The sequence below is a fragment of the Copadichromis virginalis genome, linkage group LG3 (assembly GCF_057382275.1).
Source record: "Copadichromis virginalis isolate Kocher_CV1m ecotype Utaka linkage group LG3, C_Virginalis_male_GT1.1, whole genome shotgun sequence".
In the NCBI taxonomy this organism is placed as follows: Eukaryota; Metazoa; Chordata; class Actinopteri; order Cichliformes; family Cichlidae; genus Copadichromis; species Copadichromis virginalis.
In genome coordinates, this window is record NC_140620.1 from 17681556 (window position 1) to 17703402 (window position 21847).

The window sequence follows — 21847 nt, forward strand, 5'->3', positions numbered from 1 at the left end:
TGTCAGGGAGATTGAGATCTCCTCTGCCACAATAAAACTTGCTTGCACAGCAGCTTCACTTTGTGACTGATTGCAGGTTTTACCAACCTTATGAACCAGCTTTATAAGGTTGGTGAAACCTGGAGTCAGCTAATACCGAGGAAGTCATTGGATGAGCGACGAAACATTTCACCCACTGAAAACACGACAAATAAAATTTGAATTTGAACATCCAGATGAACAAAATCAACCTTTTGGTTCTATTGATTTCTATTTTTTATTTTTCCAATATTTGTATATTTGATATTTGTCTTGGCCAGACAGGTCCCTAATGGTCAACCTGCCTATAGTATGGATTTTGTGTGTGTTTCTCACCCTCATCCTCCTGCTGTGTGTTTGATTACGGAAGTTCGTACCTCCGAACTACCCGGAAGCATCTCCACACTGAAGCCGTCGAATCGGCAATTGATTATCGCCTCAGCTTACTCAAATCATCCGATATCTTGGAGAGGGGTATTTAACGGTGTGGTCAGATAGTAAGATCGAAGTCCGGTAGTGTCTAGTCGGCCTTACTTTTTTATATAGAAATTCTAATCTTCATAATAAAAACATTCAAAATCATATACACATTAGGTTAGAGAAAAAGCTCCCCTGATTCCTATTGATTTCTCAAGAGAGAATTTTACCTTTAACCAAATTGTAAAATTAGTTTTTAATAACTGTAAATTTTTGTTAGGGCCGATTTTCTCTCGCGAGTAACCAGTTTTGGTCGGTTCAGAATATCTAGCTTAAAAACCTTTGCTCCCATTCTATTTGCCAATGGTGTTCTTTTCCTCAAATCAATCAAGCCCCACATTGAGTGCACCAAATTGTTGGGGTTTTTTTTATGAGAGAAAACACAAACACTTTTTTACAATTTATTATCAAAACAGTTCAAATTTCAAATTAGTTTTACATGACACCATGGACCTCCTGTCTCTGGCTCAGAGACAAGAGGCTGCTGCACCCAGGCAGTAAATACTTTTTATTATATGTAATTAACATAATGTTAACATTTTCCGGTCTTTAAGTCTGATGTCATTGGCCCTTTCTGGGTCTAAACTCCACTTCAGGTCCCAAAGTAAAACAAACACTGTGGCATCACTGAACAGCAGTGACGTTTGTAGGGTTACTGAAGTTGGGCTAATTGGTATAATATGATGTGCTACATGACTGCTAGCAACACAGCTATGTTAGCATAATATAAACACAGTCAAGCTGAAGGATGAACACTAACTTTTTTCCACTTGATAAAAGTTAACCCGAGGGTTAAGGTTAAGGACAAATGTAATTGCATGGCAGGATGCTGTAAACAAACCAAACTTCAGTAGGGAGAACAACTGAGATAATCCATCCACAATATGAGGTTAGTCATTAAAATACTGCAGCATGTAGGGCCTGTAGTTATATTGTAAGGTTTTAAAAACTGAGCTTTAAAATTAATGGCGGTAATAAAATTAAAAAAAAACCCCAGAGAGGCCGACAGTGATCATTGCCTTTTTAGGGGCTTTTTCAGATTAAATAGAACATGATACAAAGACTTAAAACATGTTAAAACAGCCTTAATAAACCCATGGCAACCTCCTCTTACCCTCCGGTCAGACCTACATAAAGAGATAAGCAGAAAGAGAGGTTCTCAAACCCCGGAAAAATATGACTAGTGTTGTCTTCAGTAGGGAGACAGACCCTCCCCCTCAAATTCCTTAGAGAAGGGGGCTCCTCTCTTTTTATGTCTGTTAGTATAGCAATCTTCTTTTAATACTACTATACAATGCTTAACTGTGTGCAGTAAAGTATAAAACACAAATATGTCATGATAATTTTAAGATATTAGCCTCAAAGATAAAATATAATCCCAACAATACTGTAACACTGTAATAATCACAGCACAATAAAATATACATTTAGATATGCAAAACAAAGAGAAGATGCACATTCTCTGTCATATAGGCCTGGGATGGTTTTTTGGGAGAGTGTTTTCCTGCTTGGAATACATAGGATTCACTGCATGAATAAGCTTTCTAAATCCTTTATCGCCCGCAACTGAAAATAATTGTGGATGCTTACTATACCTTTCTAATGTGACTATGTTGTCTCTAGTTGTTGTCCCTGGCTCTCTTTCTCTCTCTTTCCCTCTGGCTCTGTTCCTGTGCTATTGCGAGTGTAACTACCGCCCCTAGCCCCTCTGCTCAGCGCAAGCACAAGGCTCAGTGAAACGAAAAAAAGTGTAAAAGAGAGGGTGAGAAAAAAAAACACGGCTCCCAACAAGGAGCCAGCTCGCCTTGTTCACTTCAAAGAGTCGGCTCTAAAAGCCGTTTCGTTTGTGACCGACACATCACTACAGGGCAATAACAATCACTAATTGCAAATCTGGAGGAAATGTTTTGGACAACTTAGGACTGTACCAATTAAACCACGTTTTAAACATGGTGTCATGTGAGTGTCGATGGCAATCAGTGAGAGGACCCAAAGTGCAGGACTTGGCAGACAGGTATTTGCTATACTCAAACTGCTTTATTGGTGGAGCATGAGAACAAAATACAAAACTAGAATTTAATGACTAATGAGCAGACAGGGTGCGTGCACAAAGCTGGAACAAATCCAACAAACGAAACAGGGGAAGCAAAACTTAACACAATGCACATGGGACAATAGACTAAGTATTTTATGTGTCATTTACTTTATGGTCCATCTATTTTTTTCTTCTTTATCTTACAATTTTAACCTTTTGTAACAGGAATTGCACTAAATTTTCTTTTTATAACTCTGCAATGACAAGAAGGTTGCTGTGTTTTAATCTGTTAGGGAAGTTGGTAAGGGGAGACAAAGATACTTCTCTTTCCAAACTATTCACATGCACTCATTTCCTTTTTTCTGTTCCTTGCTGCCCACGAAAAAAATAAAGAGTATCAGTTCTATTTTTCTTATATATACTTTAATAACTGGCACAACAAGAGCAGAAAACTAGGGTACATACACCAGGCAAGAGCACTTTACTGCTTTAAAAAAATAAAGATATAGTATTATATAACAAAAATATTGGCACATGCTGTAGGTATTAAAGGTCTTGGAGTGTTAGAATCATATCTATCTAATATACTCTGATTGGTTCATGTAAATGGGGAATCTTCTTCCACTGGGTTCTTTGCTATGAACAGTTTCATTTAGGCAGTACCATTAGAAGGCATAGCATACATTTTCACTGCTCCACAGGTCATACCCATCTTTTCTGTTCATGAGGCCAGATATCACACACCAACAAGTTAAAGTGAAAGAATGTGTTAAAGGCATAAAGACCTGTATGATATCTAATTAGTGGGAACTCTAACTTCAGACAAAACAGATTTTTAGGGTTGAGTACAAATAATCTCAAAGAAAAATAACTAGATATTGGGTGCTTGACCCAGCATTTTGCATTTGCAGACTTCAGAATATTGTTAATTCATCAATGTTGTATTCGTAGAGAGGTATCTTTGTTTCATAGTTAGTTTTCTTGTGCTTATGAGTTCTATGATTGTTATGTTTCTTGCTTGTGATTCAGGCTGTTTAGTTTCCTTTAGCATTTCCCTTTCTCTGCATCTTGTCTTCAAAATTATGTCTTCTCTCGATGTTTATTTACTTCTTTCTCTCGCTGCTTCAGTGCTCTGTATTCTTGTTTAATTTGCACTGTGTTCAGTTTTACTTCCCTTTTCTCCTTATGCTTCTGCTGTATTCCACTTCCTTAATTACCCCTCAGTGTTTATATTGTTTTTGTTTTCATCTGTCCATTGAGACTCAAGAGCAGGTAAACAGATGCTATGACAACGTTCCAAGTGTTCCAGGTTTGTTGTGTTTTTTCCTGGTTTTGGTTTCCTGTTTAGTTTCTCGTTTCAGTTTGGTTTTCTCATTCTTATATTATTTGCAATCATCCTCAATAAATACTTTTCCTTCGATCAACCCCTTCCTGACTGTGTTGTCTTCATTTGGGTTCTCACTCCATGCATCACAGAGTCTGTGTATCTACAAAGCAAAAATGCCAGTGTTGATTTTTGAGTGTTAGTAGAATTCAACAGAGTTCCGAGTTAGTTCAACACTTAATCGAGTTAAAATAACACATCGGGAGTTGATTCCTGAAAAGTGTTAGTGTGGATTTTAGTCGTTACTGCATTTTAGCACTGTGGGTGTTAAATTAAACCACGCCTTCATTTCCTGTGGAGCAGCGCATTTCAGAATCTTCGGTCGCCATCTTGTTTTGGTGCTGCGGTAAGTTTTATTCGGTTAAATATTAAGTTTTATATTGATATTAGAACAAGTAACATGATAACTAGTAAAAAAATAGTGTTTGTATCAAAATACATCATCTTTAAGTGTCATATTTGAATTTTAACTGTTTTTGTTAAGCTGGGCTACTGCTAGCTAGAACTCTGCAAAGTACCAGTTACTTTCCTAATATTCATTTAGCACAATCTGGCTGTTGGCAGACTGTAATGAATAGTACTTGTTAATATATGTCACTGTTTTTATTAGACGCTTTTTATTTATTTTCAAATTAAACTTGCCAAATCCTTCAGGGGTCTCAAACTCGCGGCCCACGTCAGCCCTACTTGCGGCCTGTATATTTACGTGAAAAAATTTAATGCAATTTGGCCCGTGAAGTGACTTTTTTTTTGTCATCAGCCAAAAATGATTTAATTCGAATGTAATGTGAGCAGAGTGTTACAGGCCCTCGTGGACAGCGTAGTCCATGCTGCAGGGAGAACGTGCAGGACTCCCCCTCCTGTTGTGTGTGTTTGAGTGCGAGGGAGGGAGAAAGTACGAGTTGTTACCCGCCGGGAGAAACTAAATAAAAAGAAAATATTGAAAGCATGTAAATATAATAACCACTGCAGCCAAAAAGACTGGCTGACGAGCCCAGTTGTAAGAAGGCTGTTAAGACTCGACTGTACACTGGGGTCACTGACAGCAAAGCTAGTTAGCAGTCACAAGCCCGACACGGGACCCGACGTATTAGCCTGAAGATTTTGGTTTTTTTTACCATGGTTCAGAGCCGCAGACCTGGCCAAGGTAACACACATGTTGTTGTTGGCTTTCCCGATACAGTGGTTAAAGAACACTGTGTGATGGCCACAACATGAAGCGATTTTATTGTTGAATTATCAGTGATACTTTCATGTGTTTTTGTTGAGAAATGTTAACGATGTCATTAAAAGAAAGCATTAAATTAGGGAGAAAAACCCGTTCGCGGAGAGGGTCCCCGGTTCTCCAGTTAGATTGTGCTTCACGACGTCATGTTTCGCCGTGACGGGGTTATTATTGGAGTAAATGGATGGCTGGAGCCTCTGCTCGAAGCGTCTCTGATCGCCGCGAGCGGGTTCATATTGGAATGAACTGACAACCCACAGCGTCGCATAAAAACGTGGAAGGGTACCTTAGGCGTCAGCATGAGAAGTTAAGGGACGTGACAAATCGTCATTATTTTACGCGTCGGGAGTGAGAACGGGTTGCAGTACCCTATGTTTGTCAAAACATTCTTGTAGGCTCTCCACTCATCACTGATAATGGCACTACCCAACTTAACATGCTGTCTGATCAGAGGAACAAGGTGGCGCCTTGATCGTTTTTTCAACAAGTTTTAACACGAGCCTTCGCCTTTTGTCTTTAATTTCAATCATTCCAAATACCCATTTCTTCCTTTTCCATGCATTTCCAAAGCATCCACGTGCATACTGAAAACAAAAAGAATAAAATTAAACAGAATATCTACAAAGAAACATTCAAAGAGATGGTTGCTTCTACTAATTTTTTTTACTTATGGTAAAGGTTTCCATGTTTAGAGGACACATTCAGATCTGCATTCATTCTAACAAACCTGTCTGAGAGTTTACCAACCTTTCGCTGATGACGGAGACAGCTTTCATCTATAACCACAAATTCTCTGTCACCACCAAGACGGTGTCCATTGTTTATTCTGTGTCTTTTAATTGCACGTATACAAACATGTCGAATGTGTCTTGCCATGCTACTTAGTGTTCTGGAGCTGCCAGCCACTTCATCATCGATCATAGATCATGAGAAGCATGAACAGAGACTTTGCCTCCTCCTGTGTCTTATGTTTTACGGAGTCGTGGCTCAGTGAGAACATCCCAGACTGCGCGCTCAAACTGGAGGGCTTCCATCTGCTGCGCGCGGACCGGCAGGCCGCTCTCTCCGGTAAGTCCAAAGGTGGAGGTCTCTGCTTCTACATCAATAGTGGCTGGTGCACAGATGTGACAGTTATTGCTCAGCACTGCTCTTCCTCTCTGGAATATCTTTTTATCCACTGCAAACCGTTTTATTCTCCACGGGAGTTTGCTTCATTCATCCTGGCCGCTGTTTACATCCCGCCAGACGCAGATGCGCAGGCAGCTCAGTGCGCACTCGCGGAGCAGATTCTCCACACGGAGCGGACATTCCCGGACTCTCTCATCATTGCTCTTGGGGACTTTAACAAAGCCAATCTGAGCCATGAGCTTCCAAAATACAAGCAGTATATTAAATGCCCGACCAGAGAGGAGAGGACATTGGACCACTGCTACAGCACGATCAGCGGGGCCTATCGCGCGGTGCCCCGCGCTTCACTCGGACTTTCTGACCACGTCATGATCCACCTAATCCCCGCGTACAGACAGAGGCTGAAGCTCTCCAAACCTGTCGTGAGGACTAAAAAACTGTGGAGCAACGAGGCTGTGGAGGAGCTTCGCACGTGTTTGGAGTCTACGGACTGGGACACAATGAAGGCTGCTTCTAACAGCTTGGACGAGTTTACAGACACTGTCACCTCCTATATCCACTTCTGTGAGGACAGCATTGTGCCATCACGCACCAGGGTGAGTTATAACAATGACAAACCCTGGTTTACTCCTAAACTCAAAAAGCTGTGGCTGGAAAAGAGAAAGGCGTTCAGAAGCGGAGACAGGGACTGCTACAGAGAGGCCAAGTACAGGTTCACTAAAGAAGTGGACATTGCTAAACATCAGCACTCTGAGAAGATGCAGCAGCAGATCTCAGAGAATGACTCGGCCTCTGTGTGGAAAGGTTTTAGGAATATCACAAACTACAAGCCTAAAACCCCCCACTCCACTGATGACTTGCTCTTGGCCAACACCCTTAACGACTTCTACTGTCGTTTTGACGAGCCATCAGGCAGCCTTCACACCTCCAACTGCCCCAACAATAGAGACACTTTGGACACTAATTCCCCCACCTCTCCCCCCTCCATAGAGCCATCACTACCTTCAAACCGTTCACCTACAACACCCCCCTCCTCACCCCACACAAAAGAGGATTTCACACCACCTCCTCCCACCACAACTCTTCATATTCATGAAGCAGATGTGAGGAAGCAGTTTAGGAGTCTGAATGCTCGGAAAGCTCCCGGCCCAGACGGCGTGTCTCCTGCCACCCTCAGACACTGTGCAAACGAGCTGGCCCCAGTGTTTTCTGGCATTTTCAACTCCTCACTGCAGGCATGTCATGTGCCTGCCTGCTTCAAGTCCTCCACCATAATCCCTGTCCCCAAGAAACCTAGGATCACTGGACTAAATGACTACAGACCCGTGGCTCTGACATCTGTGGTCATGAAGTCCTTTGAGCGCCTAGTTCTCTCCCATCTCAGGACCCTCACGGCCCCCCTCCTGGACCCCCTGCAGTTTGCATATAGAGCCAACAGGTCTGTAGACGACGCCATCAACATGGCCCTACACTTCATCCTGCAGCATCTGGACTCCCCAGGAACCTACGCCAGGATCCTGTTTGTGGACTTCAGCTCTGCCTTCAACACCATCCTTCCAGACCATCTCCGAGGCAAGCTTTCCCAGATGAATGTGCCTGATCCCATCTGCCGGTGGATCACTGACTTCCTGACGGACAGGAAGCAGCATGTGAGGCTGGGAAAGAATGTCTCGGACTCCCGGACCATCAGCACCGGCTCCCCTCAGGGCTGTGTTCTTTTTCCTCTGCTCTTCTCCCTGTACACCAACTGCTGCACCTCCACCCACCAGTCTGTCAAGCTAATCAAGTTTGCAGATGACACCACCGTTATTGGACTCATCTCGGACGGGGACGAGTCTGCCTACAGGAGGGAGGTTGAACGTCTGGTGTCCTGGTGCAGCCACAACAACCTGGTGCTGAATGCCCAGAAGACAGTGGAGATTATTGTGGACTTCAGGAAGCACACAGCCCCACTCCCCCCCATCATCCTGACTGACACCCCCATCACCTCTGTGGACTCATTCCGCTTCCTGGGTACCACCATCACCCAGGACCTGAAGTGGGAGCCCACCATCACCTCCGTCATCAAGAAAGCCCAGCAGAGGATGTACTTCCTGAGGCAGCTGAAGAAATTCAACCTGCCAACACGGACGATGATGCAGTTCTACACTGCAATCATCGAGTCCATCCTCACCTCCTCCATCACTGTGTGGTACGCTGGAGCCACTATCAGGGACAAACAGAGACTGCAGCACGTTGTGCGCTCTGCTGAGAAGGTGATTGGCTGCAGACTCCCATCTTTGCAGGACCTGTACACCTCCAGGACATTGCGGCGTGCAGCTCGGATCTCAGCTGACCCTTCTCACCCTGGACACAGTCTGTTTGAGCTGCTCCCCTCAGGCAGGAGGCTCCGGTCCATCCACACCAGAACCTCTCGCCATAAGAACAGTTTCTTCCCCTCTGCTGTTGGACACATGAACAATAACCATATGACTGTCCCCGCCACTAACACATGACCCTACGCTGTGTTCACTGTATCATTCCATGTTTGGCACTGATCACCACCTGCACTCATGTATATATCTTTCAACGTAGCACTCTTAATTCTTACTCTCATGTATATATCTCATGTATATCTCATGCACATATCTTTCCATGTAGCACTTTTAATTCTTATCCCTACTTTTATTTTTTCCATGTCTATTTAAGTGTTATTTATGACACCATGTTTGCACTGAAGCACCGCAGCAATTTCCTAATGTTGTAAACCTGCTCAACATTTGGCAATAAACCCCATTCTGATTCTGATATCTATTTGTCTGAGCCTGAGCCCTTGTGAAAATCTGTGATAGAAATTGAGGCAATTATTACTTACTGAGGCCCTAATTTTATTTCACAAGTCTTGTATTGGTGTTCAATTATGAAAGGTGCATTGCTATTTGATAGGTTTGTAGCTTGAACCTATTCGCTGGAACGTTGAAGACAATATAATTACATAGCAAAGCAAGACACGAAGTAGGCAAAGTTCTTCATGTTTCTCGTGCACGGGAGAGAACCGGACAAACGCTGTTCCTTCGCTTGACCCCAGTTGCTCTCGACCGCTCCCCCGTAACACTGCTCTTTTATTGAGGTTACATGAATATGCATAGGTTCATTAACATACGACGTCTACATACAAACAAAGAGTACCATGTGTGTGTGTGTGTGGGGTCAGAGTGTGACCCCATAAATGACTTCCCTAAACCTGCTGGTCTGGAAGTCCAGCAGTTCATCTAAACAAAAGGCACTTAGCCTAAAACAGATATAGCCACACTGTAAAACCTGACAAGTTAAGTTAACTCAAATGATTTGGGGAAACCGATTGCACCAATTGATTCAAGTTTTATAACTTAAACAGTTTGGGGTTATTTAAGTACTTTATTAGAGTCCCAAGAACCCAAAGCAAATATGATAATGTAACTCAAATGCATTATGTTTATTTACTCATTGTATTTAGTATGTTTCAACTTAAACCATTAAATTTCTTGTACTAAGATGCTGTATTTATTCAAACTTATTTAAAGTGTTACATGCTCATATTCAAATTAAGTTAAATTAACTTAAATAGTTGTATTTAAACAACTTAATCCAATTGGGGAAACCGATTGCACCAAATGGTTCAAGTACTATTAACGCAAAACCAAGCTATTATTCTTTCCATTCAGTTTTTATTAACTTTAACTGCAGAGAAAATACAGAATGAATACAACCATACTTTCAGTCATAACCTATGACTGCTAAAGCCATTATCAAATAACAAATAATTAGGCATTTTAAAACTTGCACTTTTAGGGAATTTTGAATGTTTTTTGTAGCATTTTGAAAATCGATTAAATGTACAAAACACAAATTTAGTCATGTAGACCTGATACATAGGTGTACATCATAAAAAAACAATAGTCTAGAGGCAATTAGAGCCATAACAATCACAATTTTAAGTAACATTTAGTATAATAATGAAATCACATGCACTACAGCAATGCAACTATAGAAAACAGCTGAACTAAGGATGTCACTAACAAAAAGTATTCTCAAAGGTATTTGTGGCTTCGCAACAGTTTTGCCCAGACCTCGAGTGAACTGGCACTCATCACACAATTAAAAAATAAAGCATGAAAGTATACTGTACATATTGACTAATTATCAGTTATCTCGCAAAAGATTTCCATGTAACTAAAATATGTTTTTAGAAATAAGCTTAAGATTACACACTATGTGAAGATTTTTTTCAATCACAAACAAAACGTCAAATATGGATTTTCTCCTTATTCTTAGCTTTCTCCACATTGCCTTTTAGAAAGCTAATTACCCAGAACAAATAAAACTATTGAAGCCATTCACAGATAACTGAAAAAGCACGAATATAGTGACCAGTGAAAAACAAACATCATCTGCACAAGCTCATTTTTTAGTGTCTACAATTTTGGTTTTAGTTGCTTTCTCTCATCGTCTAGCTTCAGCAACACTACTTGAATGAACTCAAAAAAGCCAGTATACTTCATAGGATAGCTCAGATGCAGAGCATAGATTAGCCCAAACAAAGACACCAGGGCATCAGTCCATGAGTGATGAGTCATAACAAACTGATCTTCAAGTTCTATGAACACTTGGCGTGGTGAGAAAGGAACTCCTCCAGGCACCTCCTCTTCATCGACATCAGCAACCAGAGCAATTCTATGGCTTCATAGAACTCAATTTCACCCTAAGATATAATACAGAGTGCACAATTATTCATCTGTAATATCTCTGTTAAAAGCATAAATACAAATGTTCAGGCACCTTTCTTCAGTTTTTCAAATTCTATATATCATAACATGTTTTAAGTTGACAGTGAAGGTTCATTTTTCATTCATCCAGGTAGTCAAATCAAGGATGAAAGAAGTTTATAAGTCATTCAACTTCACGTCTTCAACTTTCAACCCAAGTCCAGATGACTTATAAACTCCTTTCAACCTTTTTTAAATTCAAATGTGCAAATTATTGTAATACCAAAGTACCTTGCATGTTTTGAAAATCTCTGAGGTACATTGGTAGGCCGGCCAGAACTGCTGTTCTAGTTGCATAGATATATTAGGGCTGCCACGATTAGTCGACTAGTCACGATTACGTCGACTATCAAAATCGTCGACGACTGATTTAATAGTCGACGCGTCATTTGAAGCTTTGTAAGATCCCAAAAGCAGGAATAAGTAGCAGGATTTAAGAGTGTAATAACGGACTGAAACAGAAGATGGCAGTACTGCATGTACAAGGATGCCAGCTGCCGTTAAACCCCGAAGAAGAAGAAACTGTGTCCCAGAATTCATAGCGCGGCCCAGCGCAGTTGTCAACAATGGCGGCAGCTAGTTAGTTTTAATATTACTCTTATTATTCTTTCTGGGTCACAAAAGAAACGTTTAACATATTTTCAGGCGAGAATGTAGCTGTGTAAACCTCAAATATCTGCTCAGTTTATCAAGACACCACATATTTTCAAAAGCGCTCCGACGTTTTCGGAGGCGTCTGTTACCCACTAGCTCGATAGCTAGCCGGGGGCCATGAGAGCACCGGACTCCCGGCAGATCGTTTTCAAACCCACCGCCCTACTCAGGTTAAACATATACAAGTCACTTAGATAACTTAAAAATGTTATTGTTTGGCTTTTTTCAGTATTTTATTTGTTCCTGAGTAAATCGGCTGAGTTTATTAAACTCCACCGAAACAATCTGCACATTTAATTAGAATTCAATTAACTATCATCTTGTCTTTATTTTTAGTTAGCACAGACCTTAAACACTTAAAGCTGTAAGCTAATGATAGTTATATAAGAGCAGATGCTGCTGGTGCAATAAGCTGTACTTTTACGTTCAGTGGATGATGATCTGATTAGTCGACTAATCGCAAAAATAATCGGTGACTAGTCGACTATCAAAATAATCGTTTGTGGCAGCCCTAATATATATATATATATATATATATATATATATATATATATATATATATATATATATATATATATATATATAAATAAACAAACACATAACAATGGCAACTGCCAAGCAAGCAGAATAATAATTAGTATCTTTTAAATACCTGTTTTCCATATGCTGACAAAAGCTGCTCCATCCTTTCACCGACCCGTCCAGTTTTCCTCTTTTTGTAAAGTCCAGTCAGCTGAGGAGCATAATCATCCAGCGCAGCATAAAACACATGTGGCAGATTCTGATTGGTGATCCGATGAAATTCAAAGTAGAGCTGAAGAGAATTCCAAAAATATTATAAGCAAAACACAGCATACTATATGAGCAGCAAATGTTATATACATAGTTGTACTTACCTGTGTCTCATGAAAGAGTGCTGGCCATGGTCCCTCGCCTGGCAAAATTTGAGGTTATTGGATGAGGGCGATTAACTTTGTCAGAATGTTGGTATGGAAAGTGCAGAATTGCTCTGTTTAAGTCTTCTAAGTTAAAATATCTCTTAGAAATCAAACCTTTAAACAATGTGCCAACTCCACTGAAATGACACCTTCAAACAGGTCGTGTAGGAAGTCAGGTGGGAAGCCTGTGACAGGATGAAAGAAAGAGAGATGGTCAGAAGGAACACAGGTGTTTTTAACACCATAGTTTTCCTTAATGTCATCATTCTGAAGCTCTTGCACAATAATTATCATGAGCATCTTTTGTTCTCATTACATAATTCCCTGTAACAGCATTTTCTGTTTGCATTTCTGTTTGGGTGGCATGACAAAACCTACAGAAATATGTAGACCTGAAACTCTCATTGAAACCAGCAAGTCCATGGGCAGAAGGTTGTCTGCCACAACAGAGTAGACAGTGCCTTTAAGACATTCACCAAGAGTCTCAATGTAGGCACCTACTTCTTCAAGAGTTTTCAGATCATTTAAGAGTGGTGACAGCATTTCCTTACACCCAAACTGGCGTACATCATTGGAATTGCACAGCAGAGCAAGCTGGGTGCAGTGTAGAGCAGAACAAGATTTAACTGGAAAGTTTTCCAGTGTCCAATAAACTCCAAAGACTTTATGTATTTTCTTTGAGGTACCAAGTGGGTTTGTGATCAAAATCATCCACATAAAGTATCATTGACAATTTCTGTCCCTCTTGTGACAGTAGAACATTTTCCTGGTAGTAGGATCCATCACAAAATGACATGAAATGTCCAGGAATCTGTGTGGGTGCTTGTTTAATTTCTTCAAGCACATCATTTTTTTTCAGCAACAATTGCAAAGATGTGAGAATAGGCACATACATATAAGTGTGCTTTGACGATTCAATTAAATACTCCACAGGTTTGACATATGGAAAATTTTCTTCATAATATGATTTCCTCCTCTTTGCTGTAGATAGTGGTCCTTCAGATGTGACACATTTATGTAAAACATTACTATCAGAAACTGCCTGACAAATCTCATCCACCAGTTTGTCCGTATATGTACAGTTGTGCTTTTTCAGTATATCTACAACTGATTTTCTAACCAAAGGTTGTGATAACAAAAACAACTGATCAATATGCTCAATAATCTCCTGTGTTGCTCTCTGGGACACATGGAGAAGGGTCTGCATTTTCAAGAAAAATCCAGCCAGATTGTATTGCAACTGCTCTTCTAAACCCTCAATTCCACTGATTTCACTGGTGGATGCCACTTGATTGTCATCTGATGACTCTATTGAATCAAGCTGCATGTCATCTTTTTGTTCTACATTTATAACACTTTGCACAATGCCTTCATCGTAACTTGTTGAATTTTGGTGGTCTCTGCATTTGTGGGCATTGAAGGTTGAGTAGACATTGGTTTTAAAATTGCAGTTCTTGAAAGGACATGGAACAGTTTCTTTTCGTTTTAAATGCCCCCTCAGATGGATAAACATTTGGCTTTCAATAAATGGCTTTTTAAAATTACACATAGAGCAACAAAATCCATAATTATTCAAATCAAATCAAATCAAATCAAATCACTTTTATTGTCACATCACATGTGCAGGCACACTGGCACAGCACATGCGAGTGAAATTCTTGTGTGCGAGCCCCACAAGCAACAGAGATGTGCAAACACAACAACACAAACGAGCAAAATACAAGAATGGCCAACCTGAAACTAATAAATATATGTACAATATATAATAGTGTATGCATTTCTGGATGTGTATACTAAATATTTTCCTACGTGTGTGTGTGTGTGTGGTGTGTGTATGCACATTTTTACAAATTAAATAGTTAAAAAAAAAAATTAATAATAATAATAATAATAATAATAATAATAATAATAATAATAATAATAATAATAATAATAATCTATAATAATAATAAATCTGGATAAGAACCGTCTTTTCTTTGCGTGGGAGTGTGCATTGTTGACATGTGTATCTTTAATGAATTAAATGTATTAAATGTACACATGCATGTGTTGTAGAGACAGGGTATGGGTGAAATTGTGGAGTACTGACCATGGTTGAGCCGATAATGCTTCAACAACATGACTTTTATGGCAGTAGAAAAACTAGACAAACTACACAACTTGCAATTCCACATTTTGATACCAAATCGTTTTAAAATCACCTTTACTGGTTGTCTTTAGTGCAGTGCTGGATGATCTCTCGGCATGCTACTGCTCCTTCAATCGTCAGACTGTAATAACACAAAAGCCATGAGAACAGAAAGCTAGCAGAACAGTTTTTACTTTTACTTCACTTAAAAACAGTCAATCTGAATAACACAAGCTTGGAAAACAGTAAGATTTATTCTTGCACTACAGTTCATTTTCAATTCAGGTTGGTCAACTACTCTATACGTTATAAAATAATAAAGCAATTTTACACAAGTGAAGTACACAATAGGCTAACCCTTGGAAAGTACAGAGTCAGAAACGTTTAGGTTTGGTGCAGTGCAGCTTTGAAAAGGTAAATTATTTCGCGACTAAAATGCCACTAACCATCATATTCAAAATTTGTGAAGGCGAACTTGTCTGTTAAACTCTTAAAATTAACACTAAATAAATTTTCTACTATTTTCACTGTGCAAAAGTAGGCTACATTTGAACTTGATAAAGGTCAGAGTCAGAAAAGCGTAAACACTGATTTTACCAAAGGTTTTGTGGCATGCAGTTTGCAAAAATCAGACTACTTACCAACTATTGATTGAAACAAGCCACCAACCGTTAATTTTTTACATTGTGAAGGCAGACTCCATACAGCGCTAGGCGGGAATTGTGTGCTGGCAAGCTAAGTTACGAGCTACTACAGCAAAGTAGTCTGATAAATTACAACGAAGTACAACTAAAACAAAGCAGTCTGATAAATGTACGTTTTGTATGCTAGAAGTAAGCATTAACAAAAAAACATAAAAATAACTTTATCTTGTACTTTCCACTCTCTTGACCAGGATCCTGTCTCATGGCCGACAAGTCCAGGCAAAACACTGGGGGCGGGGCTGTGGATGATGACTAATACAAATGAATTAGCACAACTTAAACTGTTTAAAGCAACAGTACTTAAAACGTTACAAAAACATAATGTGTACTTATTACAATAAAGTTATTATATCATATGTATACTTTTGGGTCTACCTAACACACTTCATGAAAGTTACTTTAACTATTTTTCAGAACTGAGTAAGAACAACTTACTTCTTTTAGTAAGATGCACTGTTGGGTTTTACAGTGCACATTTATCCTACCATAAAACAATAAGACAAGGTACGACCTCTCTCATGCTCCCAGGATGTAGGTGTGCATTCCAGTGTGGAATACACACCAAGCCTTTACAGCCTGCTAAAGATCACACATCCTATCACTACACAATTGATTATACACCTCTAAGCATATATGGTTAAATATTTCTAAGCATAAATGACAATCAACAATACAAAACCTAACACTATTAATGTCTACATCTACTTCCAACTGAAAAGAGATGTTTTTGATTTCTCAAAGAGGGAGCCAGTTCTAATTGTTCTGGAAACTTTCCTATGACTTGCTCTTTTGCAGCACCTGAGAACATACCAATGAGTTAAGTAAAGAAATGGACCCTTAAACAAGAGCATTAATTGAAAAGATAATCACAAAATTAAGTATGAAGAAAATAATAATGAAAAGAGGTTAATGCTCCCTCTTGCATTGATAACCGAAATATTTTGCTATATTCACTACATGCACTACGTTATCATGCATTATACATACCACATATATTGGTCTTTCTTCACCACGGAAATCATTTTCATCTTATGGTGACAAACAGGACATCTAAGCTTCTTTTTTAACAGGTGTTTCTTCTGCAGTCATTTAATGAACCTTAGTGCCTTATATTTAGTTTGTTTTCCTTCTATTCTGGCGCGCAATCTCATTCCCAGAGACATTCTGGTGGAAAAAAATGAGTAATTTATTTTATTATCACCTCGAAACACCGTAAAATACTCTATGGGAGTCTAGTGCAAATCGGTTCAGAGTTAAAGAACTTCACATGCTATATAAAACAAGCCCTATAATCAAAAATAGTCCCACGCAAAAAAGAGGATTGTCTCACCTGTTATAATGTATCTCCGACTTTGTTATGTAGATCTAACCCGCTGGATTCATGCTAAAAAAATATGTTCTGCTGCCAAAGGGAGGGAAAACAAATTTAATTTAAACGCAGAGGAGCTTATACAACCATCCAATCACAGTTAACTTTATTAAGGAATGCCCCTCCTATCAGAGCGCGACAGGCAGTGGAGCGCTCTGGAAGGTGTTAGATTATAATATTATTTTATGCCATGTTATACCCCTAATTAAAGATTGTGAATTATTATGTAGTTTTAGTTTTCATTATTCTCCTGAATTAGAAGAAGCTGATAACTATTGCATTAGTTAAACTGATTTGCATTACATTAAACTGCTGACTTGTTGTGAATGAATGATATTGTTTTATGATGCATTATACTGCTGAGTTATAAGAAATCTAATTTGTCTGAGTAGAAGAGAACAGAGTGTGCTGGAGTTTTCTGCCCCATTTCAGCAGGAGCAGATAAACAGGGAGCCAAGGTCGTAGCTTAGGCGCTGTGTGAGAGAAAGCATGTGAATGTTTAGGCTTTGTATGATAAGGTGGAGGCACCAGAGGCTATAAAAGTTTGAGCAATGCTCCACCATTTTGAGATTTTGAGGCTGTCTGCATCAGTGTCCATCTCCCACGTGTGTGATCATTAAATCATCGTTTGACTCAACCCGACCGGACCAGTGTTGTTATTGTGGTTTTTCTCCTGTCTCCATCCCCAATATTTTTGAACCATAACAAAGGTCAAGCCAAAGGGGCACGAACAGACACACTGAAGGCGCTCGTTCAAGTTGCTGCGCCATGGTTGGAGCAGAAGATAAAAATTTGTGTGCGTCTGCGACTTACACAGTTAGCACACGTTCGAAGAGATACAAAAAGCAGAGACAACGACGTCAGCAGTTAGACATGAAGGTGAGTATAATGCTAGCTAGCTACCGAGCCATTTGCCTGCTAGCTACAGTGGCTAACTAACATCGCATAACATGTGAATAGCTCTATTACTATTGGTTATTCCAAACTATTGATATCACTTAGTTGTATATTTTTAGTTTTGTTTATGTGCATCATTAAATTTATATTAAACACCCCGGTAAGGCAGTACACATAAGAATTATTTGCCTTGTTTTAGAAATGTCTGAACCACCACAGGTGTATATAACATAATTTTTACAAAGTGGCTTTTTATAAATTCAAGTTGTAACCGTTTTTAATCAGTATTTTATTTGAGTTTCCCAAGTTTAGATTATAAATTATTTTAGTATTGTAATTTAATAATTGTTTGTTCTTTAGATTCTTCTTCTAATCCTGCCCCTACTGCAACTGCCCTTCTTAACAAGGAGCGAGAGAAACTGACTTTTCTTTTTTTTTTTTTTTTTTTGCCTGTCCCGTTTGGCTCTTTTGCCATCAGAATTATTGTCTAAAGGCAAAGAAAGATGCCCAATGGATTTACTTTACCAAATTGACCATCCCAGCCTTGCCGTAATGAAACTGACTTTTCTGAAGGAGAAACTGGAGTGGCAAAAGAAGAGAATTGAAGAACTGGAAGGAGAGAGAGATTTTTTCCGAAGTCAGCTATCATCCCTTACAAGTATGAAACTAGACTTGTTCCATGAACGTTGTTTTTATTTTACAGTCTTCAAATAAACATTAGATAATTTATCAATCCCAGTGAAGTTCCCTTATTGTCATTGTGTTGATTAACCCTCCTCTCGTGTTAGGGTCGGCACCGACCCATTTTAAATTTCAAATGCATAAAAAAACCACATAGATTTGTTTATTGTATCAAGGCTTTTTGACTTTGTCAGGAACCTCTATTTCTACAAAATAAAACCAAAAAAAAAATATTTTCACTAAATTATAAAATGCCCTAGTTAAAATTATGACCTTTGTGTTGTTAGGGTCGGTTTCGACCCAGGTATAATATTATGAGTATAAAGCAATAATTAAAGCCAAAACTGAAATCATAAGTGCACTGTCAGCTAAAACACTTACAGCAAGCACCTCTCCTAATCATATGAGCTTTAGGGGATTCTTATTTTGCATGTTTTTTGCAGTATACCTGCACAAAAACAAAACAAAATAAACACGGGCATGTGAGGTGAATTCACTATTTGAGTGGCCATTTGACTTCCAGAGTGCACATTTACAATTTGCAGCATACAAAAAATGAGAAGAAGATTCACAGTGAGCCAAGTTCAGGATCATATTTTTGGTGAAAATGAAGGAGAGGACACAGAGCAGCATAGCGATTCAGATGGGCAGGTTTCTAAGGAGGAAGACAATGTGGACTATCATCCAGAAGACACAGACACATCTGATCAGAGGTGGAGGTCGCTAGTGCTGAAGCTACTCCTGCTGAAAGATTCAAGTCCAAAAATGGTAAGATCTTTTGGAGCTCAGTACCTCATGATGTACATGGCAGGGCAGCTGCTGCAAATGTCATCAAAATGACCCCTGGAATCACAAGGTTTGCTCTGACCAAAGTCAGTGACATCAAGAGATGTTTTGAGATATTTATGCCATTGTCACTAGAAAGAATCATCATTACTATGATAAACCTTGAAGGAAAAAAAAGTCCATGGCGACATGATGAGGAATACCTGGATGCTTTCATTGTTCTTGCTGGAGTGTACAGATGCTGCAATGAGGCCACTGATCGTCTATGGGATGCATCGACAGGCAGAAACATTTTCTGGGCAACGATGTCACTTCACACATTTGATATCATTTTGATTCAAGAGTCCTCAGATTTGACAACAGAGAGATCAGACCGAGGTCTGACAAGCTTGCTCCCATCAGGGATGTCTGGGAGAGATGGGTGCAGTTTCTTCCACTGATGTTCATCCCAGGGCCAGTGACAGTGGATGAACGTCTTGTCCACTTTTTGAGGAAAATGCCCCTTCCGGCAATATATACCCAGTAAGCCAGGGAAAAACGGCAGAAAAATCTGGGAAGCCTGTGATGCAAAAACCAACTATGCCTGGAATGTACAGATTTTCACAGTCAAAGCTGCGAGTGGCACTCCTGAGAAGAAACAATGAAAATGTGTGGTCCTCCATATGACCACTGGACTGCAGGATCAGCTGTGATATTTTATTTTATTTTATTTTTTACCAGATATGACCACGGACAAGAACTTCACAAACTGAGGTGAAGCTGTATCATTGGGAAGTGATAAAAAGCCCACAATTACCCACGGCTATAACCAAAACAAAGGAGGAGTGGACTTTTTCTTTTTTTCAGTTTATATTAAAGGTCTACTGCTAAAAAAACAAACTTTTTTTGTCTTTTCTTGATGTAAATGTCTATGGGTCGAAATTGACCCGTAACACCATAGATGTCATTTTAGTTATTAATCTTAAAATGAAAAAAATCAATAAAACAGATTTATTTAAGAGATGTGTCCTATACCCCTCAGTAATACTCAGGTAACACAGAAACCTTTTATTTATTAATATGATTCTCTTGAGGTTAATTTTACAATTTTTTTAAAATTGAAATCGAGGGGTACAGTGACAAAAAAAGACCCAGAGGCCCACGCCAAAAGTATTAAAACCAACATTTTCATGGATAAGGAAGCCTAACAAGGTAACCAAGAGATGAGAAACAAATTGGATGATAACTTATTGTTTTTAGTATATTTTATAGCTGATTTAATTCACGGGTCAAAACCGACCCGCTAACATAAGAGATGATAACAGAAAGCTAACATGAGAGGAAGGTTAAAAGATTTTAGTCAGTTAACTTTAAGTGTTGTGCTAGTTCATTCCTAAAGAGATCTGGTTCCAAATTCAGTTCAGCCAGGTCTAACTTGATTGATTCAATTTCATAGTTCATAAGATCATAACTCCAACTTGAACTAGTAATGTAACAGCCTTACAATCAGAATTAATATAGGTTTTACATATATATACATATATATGTGTATATATGTATATATATATGTGTGTGTATATATATATATATATACATATATATATATATATATATATATATATATATATATATATATATATATATATATATATATATATATATATATATACCATTATACCATTCAATGATCCATATATATGTATAGATTAGTATGCTTTGAGCATTTGCTTTTCTAATTATTTGCTTTGTTTTCATTTTCAGTTCAAACGCCAAATGACATTGTGCAGCGATACAAATCCCTCCTCAAGACATTTCCAAAGACGAAGACCATGACCAAAGCTTTTCAGAAGCATGGGCTCGACAGGAACACTGTTGTGTCCACTTCATCAGTTGGGGAGCTTGCTATGGCGGTCCCCAATGTGTACCAGGAGCTACTGTCCAACAGGCCTAGTGGAGAGACGGTACTAGCTTTTGCTAAGCGATGTGAGGCTGCAATTCAAGGCAGTGATGAAGTAAAAAACAAAATAGAAAGCATGAAGGCCGCTGGTACTTTGCTTCCAATTCGAAGAGGGAAATCTGTCTGAAACCCTAATTTGTTCTAAGTGGTTTTGTTTTTTTGAGCATATTGAACTGAAGAAAAGATCTGCAAAACCAATCATTTTTCAAAGATCTGTTCACATATGTGTTGAGTTTCCACACAACTAAGAGATTTACCTGTTAGTTTATTTTATTGTTTTCTTTTAATGTTTTGATTTGTATAAATGTGTGTAGAGTAAATAATACAGCTGTGCAGTTTCAGTTAAGGTATAATAATTTATTATATTATAATTATTATAATTTTCCTTTGTTTTATGCCAGTGGTGAATTTAGGGATGGGATTTGTTTCCCTAATATAGTTTTAGCTATCTTTAAAAGGCTTGTATATAAGTTTAGCAATGCTAAATAACTGTTGGTGCTTTATACTTTTTATCTTAATGCCCAGTAATACTTAGAAATGTTTGTTGATCATAAATAAATGTTGACATGTTTTAAACTTTACAACGAGGCTCTCTTTTGTCATTTATAAATGTTTAGTAGTCATAAATAAATGGTGTCATGCTTTACACTTTACAATAAGGCTCCCATTTGGCATTTATAAATGTTTATTTGTCATTAATAAA

At 38.8% G+C, this 21847-nt stretch overlaps 1 protein-coding gene, 1 long non-coding RNA gene and 1 pseudogene across 6 annotated transcripts; 1 reads left to right on the forward strand and 2 right to left on the reverse strand.

Annotated features, from left to right (window-relative positions):
• Window positions 1-5124: 5124 nt before the first annotated feature.
• On the reverse strand, window positions 5125-16986 carry LOC146713140 (uncharacterized; annotated as a pseudogene). Its single transcript, XR_014919083.1, has 6 exons — window positions 16806-16986; window positions 16463-16639; window positions 16181-16273; window positions 9070-9116; window positions 5887-6056; window positions 5125-5723 (listed from the first exon to the last, which is right to left on the reverse strand). The product of XR_014919083.1 is annotated as an uncharacterized LOC146713140 (transcript).
• On the reverse strand, window positions 12363-15953 carry LOC146713141 (uncharacterized). Of its 4 annotated transcripts, none has more exons than XR_014919100.1 (6): window positions 15911-15953; window positions 15648-15714; window positions 14845-14913; window positions 12758-12828; window positions 12602-12639; window positions 12363-12519 (listed from the first exon to the last, which is right to left on the reverse strand). It is a non-coding gene; the product is annotated as an uncharacterized LOC146713141 (long non-coding RNA). The 4 variants fall into 4 exon arrangements; XR_014919099.1 differs by having other exon boundaries at window positions 15648-15727; XR_014919098.1 differs by having other exon boundaries at window positions 15648-15947.
• Window positions 16987-17560: 574 nt separating the features above from the next.
• LOC146713142 (coiled-coil domain-containing protein 106-like) lies at window positions 17561-21558 on the forward strand. Its single transcript, XM_085437567.1, has 4 exons — window positions 17561-17703; window positions 18102-18156; window positions 18296-18399; window positions 20949-21558. Exons 1-4 carry the CDS (start codon window positions 17613-17615, stop codon window positions 21269-21271), a joined length of 573 nt encoding a protein of 190 aa, XP_085293693.1. The 5' UTR covers window positions 17561-17612; the 3' UTR covers window positions 21272-21558.
• Window positions 21559-21847: the final 289 nt, after the last annotated feature.

Excerpts from the sequence above, each read along its gene's own strand:
- LOC146713142 (XM_085437567.1), top strand. The coding sequence starts at position 17,613 with ATGGTTGGAGCAGAAGATAAAAATTTGTGTGCGTCTGCGACTTACACA. Across the intron at positions 17,704-18,101 it reads CAAAAAGCAGAGACAACGAC|ATTCTTCTTCTAATCCTGCC; the intron begins GTCAGCAGTTAG and ends TTTGTTCTTTAG. Across the intron at positions 18,400-20,948 it reads TCAGCTATCATCCCTTACAA|TTCAAACGCCAAATGACATT; the intron begins GTATGAAACTAG and ends TTTCATTTTCAG.